Source organism: Pteronotus mesoamericanus, unplaced genomic scaffold (assembly GCF_021234165.1).
Source record: "Pteronotus mesoamericanus isolate MK-2021 breed Mesoamerican mustached bat unplaced genomic scaffold, CSHL_Meso_final scaffold_36, whole genome shotgun sequence".
Classification (NCBI taxonomy): domain Eukaryota; kingdom Metazoa; phylum Chordata; class Mammalia; order Chiroptera; family Mormoopidae; genus Pteronotus; species Pteronotus mesoamericanus.
In genome coordinates this window covers 6,798,912-6,814,495 of record NW_026555313.1, presented here as the reverse complement: position 1 = coordinate 6,814,495, position 15,584 = coordinate 6,798,912, and the positions used below count along the sequence as shown (strand labels likewise).

Genomic DNA, 15,584 nt, shown 5'->3' with positions numbered 1-15,584 from the left:
AATGTTTAGTATTTAAATTGTTTTCAAAGATAAGTTTGAATGACTGAACATATGAAGTATTTGTATTGTTATTAGATTTTCTAAGTATAATCACTGTATTACGAAGTATTGACATATACAGCAGTTTGAATATGTCTATCTCTTTAAAAACATGGCTGAATAATGTTAAAATTCATTACATTTTCCACTGTCCCTTATATAAACATCCTTAAGAACTACCTCATTTGATTAAATATTGGTTTCTCCAGATGAACATCTATATTTTTATCAGAGAATGAAAATATAACTTTAATATGCTACCCTTTTATGCTTAAACTATTGGCAAACTATGTTGCCTAATATTTTTTTCTGATGAGCTTAGACTCTGAAATATATCTGCTTAATAACTATATTTATTATATAGTTTTAATAGAAGAAACATAAAACTTGGAGTTATGTATATTTGGATTAAAATATCAATTTTGCTATTACTAGCTTGCCTTCGAGCAATCTACTTCTTTCTTTGCCAATGGTGTTATAAAAATACTTACTGCTCAGGATTGTTGTGAGATTATAAATGAGACAGTAAGTATAAAGCACCTGGCATTGTAACTGGCACAGAGAAGGAACTCAAAAAGGTAAGCATCGTAATTTATCTATCACTATCACTTTAGAATGTCAAATCTGTATCATGCTTTCATCTTTTGGAGGCAGTGTGAAAACTAAAGTTACATTTGAAATTCCTGGATAAAAAGTGATGGCATCACAGTGAGAACAAATATGTGAGATTGGAAGAGTCCTTTCGTGATTCTACTCTAGTGAGAGATAACAATTTTTTTTAAATCTAAGTTTTTGTAGATAAATATTGAAGATTTTTTCAATTAAAGTCTTTGCATTTAGCTTTTCATCTGCCAATAAGGCTTGTGCCCATTCATTCAAGAAAAATTTGGGTGTCTATTAAGTTCCATGCACAGTCAGGACCTGCAGATTCAGTGATGAATTACAAAAAAAAATTCCCTTGTTCTTAAAATCTCATGGTATAATTGAAGGCTTTAAATATTCAATTTTAAATTAACTCCCAATTTATATTTTTCAATATTTATTCATACCTTTGGGAAAAGGAAAGCATTGCTTTTCTGATTCTCCCTGTACCCCCAAGTCCTATCTATTCCACAATAGGCAACTGATTCCCACTGGTAGAAAAATTTATGGGCGCTTAGTCCATTCCCTTAGAGGAAAGTAGCTTCATGAGGCATCAAACAGCTACAAAGGACAATGATATTCTGTAGGGAAATAATTTCCAAAAATGTTTAAAGAAATGCTATCATTTTTTTCTCTACGTGAAAACCAACATATATAACATAACAGTAGAAATGCCACTCTTTTGGAAAGGGGGTAGAAGGGTTTGGCACACCTATCATTAGCTTATAACAACTCAATTTAATAAACATTTAAAAAAATAAAGGAAAGTATTATAACATTTATTCATCTATTTAGAATAATTTGAACAACATTTTTACTTTGATTTGATAGACATTTTGACTACAATATTAGGGATAACGACAGAATGACAGGGGATAAGAATTAGACCCCATTCTTTGTCCTCTCACTTTCAAACTAACAAGAAAAGTCATGGAAAAACTGGAGGCTAGCAAAAGTTTCTAATTTTAGTTGAGGAAAGGTTGGATAATTCTTTTAAAAATTTCAGCTGCTAGACAGACAAGGATACAATAATAAGGAAGATAAGTTGTTTCTATAAAGTTATTTAACATTAATATCTATAAGGTATATATTGCTATACCACAGTAAAAAAAATTTCACATGAATTTTAAATGTACATTTTGTCTATAAAATATAAATTTATTCTTACCAGCAGCCTTTTCATTTTGACCCAGAATATTATGCTGTCTCTTCCATGAGGGAACAGATTCTTCTTTAATAGGTCTAAAAGCCACAGAGTGATGACTTTCTTGATAAACAGGACACCTTTGGGTGCCATATAATGCCCCATCTTGCTGGGCAATGATTTCAGTGACATTTGAATGATTTATTTTTGCCGAAGTTTGGCATGCAGAAGAATAATATGGTAGAAATGGCATCACAGTGGCTGAGTCAGAACAAACATCTGAGAGTGGAAGATTACTTTCTTTATTCCACTGATTCAACTTGTGTTCAGTTGGAAGCACATATTTTGAATTAAAATAGTTATTTGTACTAATGTTTTGAGAATCTTGCATTTCTGATTGACACTGAGATACCTGTATATTTTTATCACTCCTAATATTTGATGGAGGTTTAGGAGGATGAGGTACAATTAATTTACCCTGAGCTTGTAAAAATGTGTTGGCGTTGCTTGCAGATTGTGTTCGAATAACAGTGCCTTTTCTGTTTGGATATACAAACCCTGATTGAACTTTAGCAGATGTTGTTCTAATTACCTTTGTTTTATCTCTTTGTAGATTAGCTTTCTGAGTTTTAGAATTACCGCTGTGTATAGGAGATTTACTTTCCTCTTTTTCTGAGGCTGACCAGGCTTGCTTAGCAATGTTAAAATCTGAAGGTATAGAACAGTTCAAAGATGCAGGGTTAGTTCCAGATCCTCCTAAAGCAGCAACATTTCCAGAGACAGAATCATCATTGGACTTTTTTGTAGTAGTAGAATTTACAGTACAAGCAGCAACACTACTTATGTTGTTGGTAGCACCATTATTAGTTTGAATGTGGAGAGGTTGAGACCACTGTTGAGATATTTCCATTCTGTTTTTCAGTGAATGGTTATCTTCATAATTTTTCCCTGTAATATCTCCAGTTTCATCAAACCACCTCAGTTTTTTAATAGTCTTTGGAATTTCCGCACTTTTTCCTTTTTCTTTTGTTAATTCAATACTATCTCTGATAGCTCCTGCTTTTTGATTTCCTATGTTAAAGCCTTGATTTATAACTAGTGCCTTGAAATAATCATGTTCATATTTAGATTCTTTTTTTAAAATACTTTTAAGAAACCTCACACTGCTTTTCTCATGAATATTGTATCTCCTTTTCTTGTGCTGACCAACTAAGTCATAATTAGAAATTATATCAGACAATGATGTAGATGTTTTAGTTATTTTCTGTTTTTTACCTTTTGAATCAGAGTTGTGAGGTATATAGGCAGTTAGAAAATTCTCTGAAAATATAGGCAATTCATCCTTATTACAATTAAAATATTTGATCTTTTCATTTTTGGCATCTTTCAATTCTCCTAATTTATCAGAACACTGCACTGGGTTGATTTCTCTTATATGTATACTGTTCTTTGGTAAAGGTTTAGATGATTGTGTATTAGGTGGCAAAAATAAAGATGCTGCCACAGGTACAAATGAAATAGGAATTGAAGTAGTTCTATTTTCTTGAGTTAATTCAGAATATTTCACTTGTTCTGAAATTGTAGCCATCTCTTGCGTTAGGCAATCTGGAGTATTCCAGGATTTGCTGAATTTAAATGTTGGGTTCTCAATAACTACAGGTCTCTCCTTTTTGAATGCCTTAGAAGAGGAGGAGTCCATTGTCCTCATAGTGCTATTTTCAGAGGTCTTTTTGCTTTTTTTATCATGAACAAATAGGGGTGGACTACATACAAAGCTTACTAGATTATTGGTAGCATTTGTGGCTCTTTCCACAGTTCTATATAGAGCAGATGGATTTTGTTCTTTACTATTAAAACATTCATGAGAATGTAGAACATTAGGTTTACTTAAAGTATCTGAGAAAGGTTTAACATTCTGAGTATTTAGATCATCTAAATTTATTAACCAATTATTTATATGTTGAGTTTTAGAGAATGACAGTTTATCTTCATCAAAGCAGCTTAGATTAGTGGATTGCAGATTTGTTGATTTAAGGAAAATAGAACTCTGCTGGATTGATGTGGAAGGCTCCTCATTAATAAGTGTTAAATAGATATTTTCATGTTCTCCAGCCTCAAGACTGTCTACATTTGAGAGGGTTTCAGAATTTGTTATCTGATAAACTTCATCACAAAATTTCTGAAAGATAAAAGAACAAGGTTTTAGAGCTTAGAAATTTTTTAAATGCCAAAATTTATCATTCATTGTTATTACTGAGCCCCATTTTCCTTGGCATGTAAAACACAGTAAAATGATTATTAACAGCTTAACATACAAATAGTCTATATCCCTAGCACAGTCCTCAGAGTGGAAAAGAGGGAGCTAATAAAGACTTTAATAGTAAAGTTGCTGCCTAAAGAAACTACCCAGTTATTCTAGCCAGTTATAGCTTAGAAAATAATTTTGCTATGGCTATTCCATTCAGAGTATAAAGACTTCATAACAGCATGTGAAACCCTGTAAAAGCTATTTACAAATGGTATTTTTCCCTGAAACATTCACTGGACTTGAATGAAGTTCCTAAAAGCTCTATGATCTTTTGATGTGAATTTCCTGTTGGAAGCGCTACATCTTTTTATATAAGTTAATGTCATGGCCTACACAGCAGAGTTCTTAACTCTGGCTGCATATTTGAACTACATAAGAAGCTTTGTAAAAATATCTATGCCCAAGTCCTGCTGATTTAATACTTGGATGAGGTCCATGCATTGGTATTATTATTTAAAAATTCCCCTGGTAATTCTAACATGGACTTAGGGTTGGAAACTTGATTAAAATAAAAAAAAAAAGACTTTACTTAATTAATTTTTAGAGAGAGAGAGGGAGGGAGGGAGAAAGAGACAGAAACATCAATGTGCGGTTGCCTCTCAGGTTGCCCGCTACTGGGGCCTGGCCTGCAACCCAGGCATGTGCCCTGACTGGGCATCGAATTGGTGACCCTTTGGTTCGCAGGACAGCACTAAATCCACTGGGCCACACCAGTCAGGGCAAAAACTTGATTTTTAATGGCTCTTTTTTTGAGATTTAGCAGAGTAATAATTTCCATAAATCCCACAGATATTCTCATAACTATTTCACTGAAATTTCATGGACTTTATCAGTCTTTAATAAAATTTCATTATCACTTCAAGGTATGGCAAATATTTTAAATTATTTCTAATTTCTTACACATATCTAGAATGCATTACTTTTGTATTACGTACATATAAATAAATTCAAGATGACTTTAAATTGGAAATATAGTAAAAAAGTTAAATGGAGTCAAAGAAAGAAAATTAATGTCCCTTAAGATTTTTCACAAATTTTAGAAAAGTTAAATATCCTGATATTAAACCAAAATACATTATTTTTGTAGCCCAGAAAAATAAACTAAGAAATCAAGAAAATCAGTTATAGTAGTATTTTGGTTTGTATAGTTACTGTTTACAGATTGATATATTACTGTGAAATGAGTTTTGAAAATGAACTCACAAGAGTTTGCTATTACTAGTATTTGGCCCCTGCCTATCACATCCTTCAGTACAGTGATCTCTTTATAAAGTGTTGGTCACTTAACCTAAATAGGAGCACAAAACAGAGCATAGCTCCTTGATAAGGAAACTGGAAATTCTGGAGGACTTCCTCGAAATCTGGGTTAGAAGGTCCTTCTAAATGAGTGTGATGTCCATGTCTCTAAAATTTCCATTTGAATAGGACTGTAATGGCCTCATCTCCCAAAGAACTTCAAAAGAAGTTTAGTAACTTCTGATTTCACTACATTTTCCCAGAATTCTCATCAATGCTAAACAATGAAACATGGTAAGCTTCAAGTTTTGCTTGTAAATTACTGATATAAATTGTACTAGACTTAACATGCTTTGAGTTTTTAAATCAGTTTTACTGAGAATACTTATCTTCAATAAAATGGACTTATTTTAAATGTATAGTTCAATAGGTTTTGATCTATTTTTCACCGATAACCACGATACCAAACAATACATAGAACTTCTCCATCTGTCAAAAGTTCCCTCATGCCTCCTGTAGTCAATCCTTACTCATCAAAATAACTACTAATCTGCTTTTTGTCACTATAGATCATTCTGCCTGAAAACTTCCCGTAGCATTTCTTGTAGTGTACATGCTGGTGTAGTGCACTGGTGTTCAACTGTTGTTTATTTGAAAATGCCTATTTTGCTTTCATTTCAGAATGATATTTTATTTGGATACAGGATTCTGGGTTGGTCATTTTTTTCTACTCTCAGAACTATGAAAATGTTGTTCCACTGTCTTTTGGCTTGAAGGTAGTGGTCCACCTTATTTTTGTTCATGCTGGTGTAATGTATAATGTATCTTTTTCTTTTCTGGCTTAATTAGATTTTAATGTGCCTTTGATGTGTTTGCCTGTGTGTGTGTGTGTGTGTGTGTGTGTGTGTGTGTGTTCACAATGTACATGTTTATCCTTCTTGGAGTTTATTGAGCTTCTTGAATATGTGGATTTATAGTTTTATCAAATTTGAAACATTTTTAGTCTCTGTTTCTTTAAATATTCCCTCTTCGTGGGTTTTTAATTAAATATATGTTATATTGCTTGATATGGTCTCACAGGTCAATAGTTCTGTTTATTTTTTCCAGCCTTTTTCTATCAGTGATTCAATTGGATGATTTTTATTGCCATGTCTTCAAGTCCATTGATCTTTTTGTCTGTAATGCCTATACTGTTAAGCCCATCCAGCAAAATTTTCATTTTAAGTATTATGCTTTTCCGATCTAGGTCTATTTGGTTTCTTTAAAATATCCTTTTTCATTATGTTCATTTGTACTTTAATTTCTTGAAAATATTTATAAAAACGGGTTTAAATTCCTGCCTGTTAATTCCATCATCTCTATCCTTTCTGCATCTGATTATATTGACTAATTTTTTCCTATTTATGGGCTATATTTTCCTGCATTTTCACGTCTAGGAAATTGTGATTGAATGTTGGACATTGCAAACATTATGTTGTGTTTAGATTTCAGCCTTCTTTAAGAGAGTGTTAAGTTACTTTCTTTCTTTTTTCTTTTTTGACAGGCAGGTGGGTAACCTATGGATTTTTTTGAGGCTTATCCAGAGAATATGTCCAGGTGAAAAGCCTGTATGATCATACAGTTTATCTCGTTTGTTTTCCTTTTTTTTTTGAAGATCATATCCTGTACTACTACCTATCATCTAATGTGTAAAAACATTTGTTTCATACATTTCATTCAGAATTATACTTATTTATGGCAGGAAGGCAGTTTCCCATAGCCAGAAGAGTTGCCTGTTTTGCTTTTTTAGCCTTGCTACTTTTGCTTAGCTATTGAATATCAGGCCAAACTTATTAATTTAATCTTGATATCACCTACTAAGAATCTGATAAATGTGTGTAATTACTCATGAAAAATAAAGTGCATGGACATTTCAGGAAAGTCAGCTGAAATCTCACTCATTGGTGGAGTAAAAACATAAAGAGTGCCCTAAGTGACAGAATAGAACACTATTGCCAGTTAACTGTGCTCTATTTTCATTAAGAACCTAATGACCACATGTGTTATAATTTTTAGGTTGCATTTTATAACCCATTCTCGAACAGTGACGTATTATTTTGTACTTTCAAATAGCTTTCATGTTTGTCAGAAAATAACACTCGTAAAGACTATTTTTCTAAATATGAGATAAAAAAGAATAGAGGATGCAGAGAGACATATGAGTAAAAGGCAGGGCAAAAAACTAATAAATTATTTTTCTGGAATCTGTGATAAATACGTACTGATTCATTGACATTCTCTCTCATGGCCTAAACTTGGCAAATGGCATACATTTCTTCAGTGGAGAACACTGCAAAATGGACAGAATTATTACTAGATCTTAAAATATTAATACCATATTTATAGTTTCATACTTGCAAACTGCTTAGATGCTGTTCTTCTAGGAGTTTCTGAGTTTCCTCTAGTTTAAGCTGGAATGCATCTTTGTTAGGAGCCAAGTTTGTCCTGCTGTTTTCTTTCATTTCTTTATCACAATTGATTTTGGATAAGAGATGTTTCTGATGCTTCTGATCATTTTTTGATAGTGATGAAGGTAAGGTATTATCTATAGTTCTGTGAACCATACATAAAAAATGCTTAGTACATTTAAATAAAGTTAACTAATTTTTATACACACAAAAATAGCATGTTCATGTAGTGTGAGTCCAGATAACCACATATAAGGATATTGGAGAAATATATACACATATTAGAATGGGAATTAAAAAAAAAATGGGAATTTAAGGCAGTCACTATTAAAAGAAAAATGGCTGTGGGATTATAGTTCTAATAAAGGACTCCACCTTCATGTAAGAATGCTTAGTTATTCATGGCTTTATTAAATCCTATTTCTGTATTACTTAAGACAGATACAGGAGGAATTTGTGCATATGTTCAGAGTGACTCCTCAGTTCTTCAAGAGCTTTCCTATCTGGATAATAATAATTTGCATTACCCTTATCTGTGAGTTGATGTCATGGCTGGTAGGTATTCCTATAACTCTAATAAAGTTAGTTGAAGATTCAGGCAGGTAGAAAAATATAAAAATTGCTTATCAGGGTAGGCAGGAATTTCCATTTTAGTTTACTGGGTTTGGGTGCTTTGATCCTACTCCATGGAGGAATCTTGCATACATTTGTTTTCAGTTGTATCACATATATAAGCGTGTTTTTTAAATGTCACAGAAGGGTACCTTTAATGTAGAGTCTACTTTTAGTGCCAAAATGCCACCCCAAAATCATCAAGGGATGGTATCATCTATAAGAAATTTGCATCTTCTAGAAACTTACATCATGTTACATTTCAGCATATGTACAAAGTGAAAAACAAAGAACAAATGGAAGATTTTGGGTGGGGTGGGATGGGGATGAGGTATATGAAAAAGCTGACTGCTGCTGCACTGGGGCCATCAGTGTGAATCCCAAGGACATTTATTTCTAATTCATTTGAAGTCAATTACTCAAGTCAATGAAGATAAAAATGTTTTCGAAGGTGAGGTATGTGACATATACCTATCTCCAATATCCATATACATCTTTATTTGGACAAACTGAAATAGTCTGGGTCAATGAGTACTAGATTCCTTACGATCTTTTCGTGACCACAGGGAAATAAGGGTGAGCAAGAAGTTATTTAACACAAGTTTCTGAACATTGAAAAGTATGATTCTGTCTCTTCCTTTTAGGCCTTTCTACTCTTACATATTCCTTCCTTCAGTCACCCTTCCCAAACAAAATATTGCTAAATCTACAAAATATCTAATAAACTCAATTTATTTACCTTTAAAGTTGTCGTCTCTCAACTTTTTCTTCTCTATTTCTTTCTTCGCTACTCCACTTGCTTCTCTTCTCTTCTCTACTTTCTTCCCCCAGTGAGGAGGATTAAAGGGATGGATGGGAATAAAAGGAGACGGGGAGGCAGAAAGAGAGGGGGAGTGAAGCATGGGGGGAAAGGAAGAAGAAATCATAAAGGAAGAAGATACAGGAGAAATTGGAGAGGGGAAATCTAAATAAGTTGGAAGAAAAAATGGAGACGGAGTTGAATGTAAAGGTGAGGAAAAAAGAGGGATAGATGAGGGAGGTAAGGAGGGAGAGGTAGAGGAAGAAGGTGAAGGAGAAGTAAGAATGGACGAAGAAGAATGCTGTACAGATGCTGAAGAAGAGGATGTAGAAGGAGAAGGAGATGAAGACAAAGAAGAGGATGGAGAATGGCAGGGAGATGGATGGGAAAGAATTGAGGCAGGTGGGTGGTCTGCAAAGGCCTGGGGAAGATTTGACAATGTAGTGTCTGGAACAGATTGCTGGACTGACTGAAAAGGATCTAAGCTAGCAGGATGTTCAGGCAATGAAATGTTATAAGAACGAGTGGGGACCAGTTGATGAGAGGGATGACTGAATAAACTGGAAGGCTTCAAAACTGGGCAAGCTTCCAAAGGGGTTGGGGAAACAACCAGTTGAGCTGGAAGGGAATGGTGAACAAGGGCAGGCATTAGGGTGGCTGGGGTACAATGCTGTGCTGGAAGGAAACGTTTGCGCCTGAATGTTTTGTAAAATAACTTGCTCTGTGAGTCAGAATCAGGAATGGTTGGGGAACTTTGGGGTGGCTGTGGTAAATGGTCAGGTGGGCCAGAAGGAATTGGGGCTGGTAGAAAAGGGAAACTCCTAGGAAAGCTGGGAGTAACTGGGGCTGGTGGGCGAGGAAGGTATTTAATTGAGTGGGACAATAATGGGGCTGGTAAAAAGGTCTTCTGAAGAGTAGAGGGGACAGATGGACGGATAGGCAGGATAGAGGGCTGGCGAGTGGGAGAAACAGTTGGATAGCTTGGAAGAATTTGGGAATGGTGGGATAGCAATGAGGCCCGTGAATGAGACAGCTGATCAGGTAAGTAGGGATAAGGTGTGGAGACAGCTGGACAGGCAGGAATGGATCTGCACAGGTGGAAAAGCATTTGGACAGGCAGGTAGAGAGACAGCCTTATTAAGATGGCTTTTTGGTATATTGGGCTGACTCTAGGCTTTTGATTAATATTATTTTTTTGTCCTTAGGGTCCATGCATGATCTTTGTTCAATCAGTGTGCTCTCATATGGGCCAAGAAATGTACATAGCTTATTCAGGTTCCATTTTTCTCATCCCTTGCTCTTAGCATATTTTCACCACTTGGAAGTCTGACAGTCACACGGATAATGAATATAGGCTAAATTATCTGGTTTAATGCACTAATAAAAAGGGAAAATAGTGGTCAAATAGACTACTTCTCAGGTCTGGCCAGATTTCTCAGTGTAGCGTGTGTTTTAATATTTATGATCTTATCACAAATACATGGATATTGGAGATAGATATCTAACAACATCAAATAATAAAAATTTAACATGAGAGTAAATATAGCTTCTTTTACCCTACATCTACCAGAAAGGTTAAGTATATTATCTTTGTGATAAAAATTGGCATGTGGTAGAAAGCTGATTACTTATATGTTTAATGTAAGTCTCTGATTATCCTTCTTGTATCTCATTATTTCCTGAGGCAACTTTGATTTTCATATGAACACATTCTCTGCTTTTTTTGAGGCTTAAGCTTTGAACGCCTTTCATTTTTTTATATCATTTTTCCTTTAGATAACCACATTACTAATATCTTAAATTATTTTTGTCTAATATTAATATTTTTCATAATTGAACAATTGTTTATATATACTGACATATCTCCATTTCTTTGGAGCTCCTTGTTTCTTGGCATTACAATTATCGCTGCATAATAATGTTCTGATCAACAACAGATCACATATATGATTGTAGTCCTGTAAGATTATGGAAATAAAAAAACCTATCATCTAGTGATGTCTTATCCATTTTATCATCTTAGCCCAACACATCCCTCATGTGATGCTGGTGTAAACAAATGTACTGCACTGCCAGACATATAAAAGTATAGTACATACAATTATGTATAGTATATCATCCTTGATAATGATAATAAATGGCTATTATTTATGTATTTATTAAACTATACTTTTAAGCATTCTTTTATTTATTTTTATTTTTTAAATATATTTTATTCATTATGCTATTACAGTTGTCCCAATTGTTTCCCCTTTGCCTCCCTCCACCTGGTACCCCCCCGCCCCATTCCCTCTGGCAATCGCCCCCTTAGTTCATGCCAATGGGTCATGCGTATAATTTCTTTGGCTACTCCATTTCCAATACTATTCTTAACATCTTCCTGCCTATTTTTTACCTACCAATTTGTAATTCTTAATCCCTGCAGCTTTCCTTCTATTCTCCCCTTTCCCCCTTCCAGCTAATAACCCTCCAAATGATCTCCATATCTATGATTCTATTTTTATTCTGCTTGCTTGCTTAGTTTGTTTTTAAGATCCAACTGTTGATTGTTGTAAATTTACTACCATTTTAATGTTCATAGCTTTGATCTCCTTCTTTTTCTTAAATAAGTCCCTTTAAATTTCATATAATAAGGGCTTGGTGATGAAGTCCTTTAAATTTACCTTGTCTGGGAAGCACTTTATCTGCCCTTCCATTCTAAATAATAGCTTGGCTGCATAGAGTAATCTAGATTGTAGCTCCTTGCTTTTCATCACTTTGAATACTTCTTGCCAGTCCCTTCTTGCCTGCAAAGTTTCTTTTGAGAAATCAGCTGATAGTCCATGGAAACTCATTTGTAGGTAACTATCTGCTTTTCTCTTGCTGCTTCTAAGATTCTTTATCTTTAAACTTTGGCACTTTAATTATGATGTGTCTTAGTGTGGTCCTCTTTGGGTCCAATTTGTTTGGGACTCTGTGCTTCCTGGACTTGTATGTCTATTTATTTCCCCAATTAGGGAAATTTTCTTTCATTATTTTTTCCAAATAAGTTTTCAGTTTCTTACTTTTTCTCTTTTCTTTCCAGCACCGCTGTGATTCAAATGTTGGTGTGTTTAAAGTTGTCCCAGAGGCTCCTTATCCTATCCTCTTTTTTGTTTTTAAATTTTTTTTCCTCTTCCTGTTCTGATTGAACTTTTTTTTCTTCCTTGTGTTCCAAATCACTGATTTGATTCTTAGCTTCATCTAGTCCACTGTTGATTTGCTGTAAATTTTTATTTCTCTTAGCATAACCTGTATTTCTGCCTGGGTATTTTTTATGCTGTTGAAGTACCCAGTGGTTCCTTGAGCAGCCTATTAACCAGTGTTTTGAACTCTGCATCTAATAGATTGCTTATCTCCATTTTGTTTAGTTTTTTTCTGAAGTTTTTTTTCTGTTCTTTCATTTGGGCCATATTTCTTTGTCTCTTCATTTTGGCAGCCTCTCTGTGTTTGTTTCTATGTGTTAGGTAGAGCTGCTTTGACTCCTAGTTTAAGTACCAGGGCCTAGTGTAGGAAAGCATGCCTGTAAGTTGGATGGGGTGAAGCCTTAGGTAATTGCCTGGGTGGGCACCCTGTGTGAACCAGGTCGATGGATTCTCAGACATGTGGCTCTGTGTGGGAGAGGGCTCAGAAAAGGGACAATGGTCCCTGCCTGTCCATTGGAGTTTTGTCCAGGAGGAAGCTGTCCCCCTGCACCTGCCCTGATGCCAGTCACTTCAGTTTCTCCCCCTGTGTTATTGGTGCCCTTCAAGCTGCTGCCCCATTGCTGGAGATCAGAGGGAGTGATTCTGCATAAGTCCTAAGTCTATTGAGGACCCTTTAAGAGGAGATGCCTGAGAATCCTGCAGTTGCTTCCGCTGCCCCAAACCCCACTGATTTTTGCAGCCAGAAGTTATGGGGGCTTATTTTTCTGGCACTGGAACCCGGGGCTGGGTGGCCTGGTGTGGGGCTGAGATCTCTCACTCCTGATATATCCGTCCTGATTTTTATCCAACACATGTGGGTGTGGGACCACCTGTTGCGTGTCTCTGCCGTTCCTACCTATCTGAATGAATATGACTTCTTTAATTCCTTGGTTGTTGGACTTCCATTTTCTTGACATGAGGGAGGCAAGGGCCTGCCCCTGCTAGGGAGAAAGGTTTTGTTTCCTCAGTGGCCTATTTTCCCAAGGCCTCCTTGCTTAGCTCCAGTTGGCGCCCTCTCGCCTGTTGGTGGGGCTACAGTTCCTGAAGCCAGACAGGGCATTTCCCAACAGTCAGACTTCCATACAGCTCTATTTTCTGACAATTCTGAAAGATAGTTGTTTTGTAGTTTAGTTGTAATATTTGCTGTGGTTGTGCGAGGATGTGAGCCGTGTTAACCTATGCCTCCACCCTGACCAGATGTCTTTGGAGGAGAGCTTAATTGTTATTTTAGAGTATGATCTTTTTACTTACAAAAAATTTACTGTAAAATGTGTGCCATATTATGGTGGCAGCAACCTTGTATATCTCGCCTTTTACTGTGTCTATTGATTGTATCATTTTCACTTATGCTTGGTTTAATTTCATGTTGTTTTATACAGTAACATGCTCTACAGGCTTGTAGCCTAGGAGTAATAGGGTGCACGATATAGTCTGGGCATATAGTAGGGTATAGCATCTAGGTTTGTGTATGAACACTATGATGTTTGTACAATGACAAAATTGAGTAACTACACATTTCTCAGAATATATCCTGGTCGTTAACTGGTGCATGACTGTACTTTATTTCTCAATGCATTTTAGGTTTGTATTCCATAGAAAATATATTCTTAATGTAACAGCTCATGAATATTTTTGCAGCTTGATTATATTTATAAGTAGTACATATAAATATTTCTATTAACCTTACACCTGATCATTAATATTTCAATATCTCACATTTGTATATTTTACAGTTTATGAAGTGTTTTCACACATTTAACATCGCTAGTTATTTGTGAAGAAAAGTTGAACTTTATAATAAGTAAACTATAATGTTTTCTTTGTAAATTGTATATATCTGTTGTTTTCCAAATACATGACATTTATATGTGTATATGTGTATATTCAGATAGAGATATCATAAAGTCATGTCATAACAGTTTATTACAATATAGTATATTACAATAATAATGTGAAAACTATATATTCTAATTTGGAATGAGGACAATTTCTCATCAAACTAAGATGATATATGTTATTTAATGGTCCTAGAACAAATTTGGTGTGATGATAACTATGTTTGTTTGCAACAGGGAAATCAAAGTTGTTCTGATATTTTGCCTCTTCTACGACTTTAAGAAACTGTAAACTATCAAGCAAAAGTCTATCCTTTCATTTGCAGTACAAAGAGCTTTTTAATTACAGATATCTGATAACATAAAGGATAACTACTGATACACAGAAAAAGAAACCTAAGAGTGAAAAACTGTATACAAACATGCACAGTACTTTTACACTAAAGGGTTTGGAAGTGTTATCACTCTAAATTCCCCATGGACTCTAAAACCCCCTTTAATAGTCTGCCAATTTCCCTTTTCAGATAAGCTTTTCTATAAGTGCTCTAGAAGTATATTGTCTGCAATGCCTACACTTTTATGTGTTCCTTAACACACTGCTATCTAGCTTCTACCTCTACCACTTCAATGTACTGATTTTGTTAATGATTAACTAATTAACCTAATTATTGCAAAAATAGACACCTTTGAGTGCTATCTTTCCTGACTTTAATTCCTGTGGTTTCCATATCATCATGCTTTCCTGATTATTTTCCTACTTCTCTTGTTGTTCCTTCTCAGGGTCTTTCTTTGCTTGTTCTTTATATGCTACAATTTTTGAGAGATGTGTGGCCCTCTTCTTTGCTTGTATACTCATAATACTTTCTGTGTAATTTTATTTATATTGTCTGTGTGGTCTTATATATATCTGCATGTGAGTTAAGAATTAACAAAATCTGTTCTTCTCTGTGGAGCAATGTGGCTTTGGGTTAAATCTGTTTCCCTGGATTATTAGTAGGATTTCAATGGTATTATAGGGCATGTTGATTATGATAGTAAACTTCATTGGCAAACTGCATCTGGACTGAGAGGACTATTAATAAACCATAGGTTTCTGGTAGGAAGCTATAGCTTTGGGTTTCTCTGAGAGTGGTAGTTCTTATAACTGACTGGACATATCTCTTTCATGGCCCTGGAAACTATTCATACGGAGCCTTTACAAGAAATATTGGTCGAGTTTGAAACATGAGATTTCTAAGTTAGAGCGGCTCTATGCCCACCCATTGTGCTATCTTTTCCTTGAGGCTGAGCTGTCCTTTGTGAGTAGAAGGGCATAGTAA

The 15,584-nt window shown here is 35.0% G+C and overlaps 1 protein-coding gene across 1 annotated transcript in view; it reads right to left on the bottom strand.

Annotated features, from left to right (window-relative positions):
* CEP126 (centrosomal protein 126) overlaps positions 1 to 15,584 on the bottom strand; it is an 88,330-nt gene that overhangs the window by 19,172 nt on the left and 53,574 nt on the right. Inside the window, exons 5-6 of the mRNA XM_054592607.1 lie at positions 7,763 to 7,961; positions 1,850 to 4,004 (exon numbers count right to left, since the gene is read on the bottom strand). Coding sequence (XP_054448582.1) covers positions 1,850 to 4,004; positions 7,763 to 7,961 — 2,354 coding nt within the window. The remainder of the gene's footprint in view (positions 1 to 1,849; positions 4,005 to 7,762; positions 7,962 to 15,584) is intronic.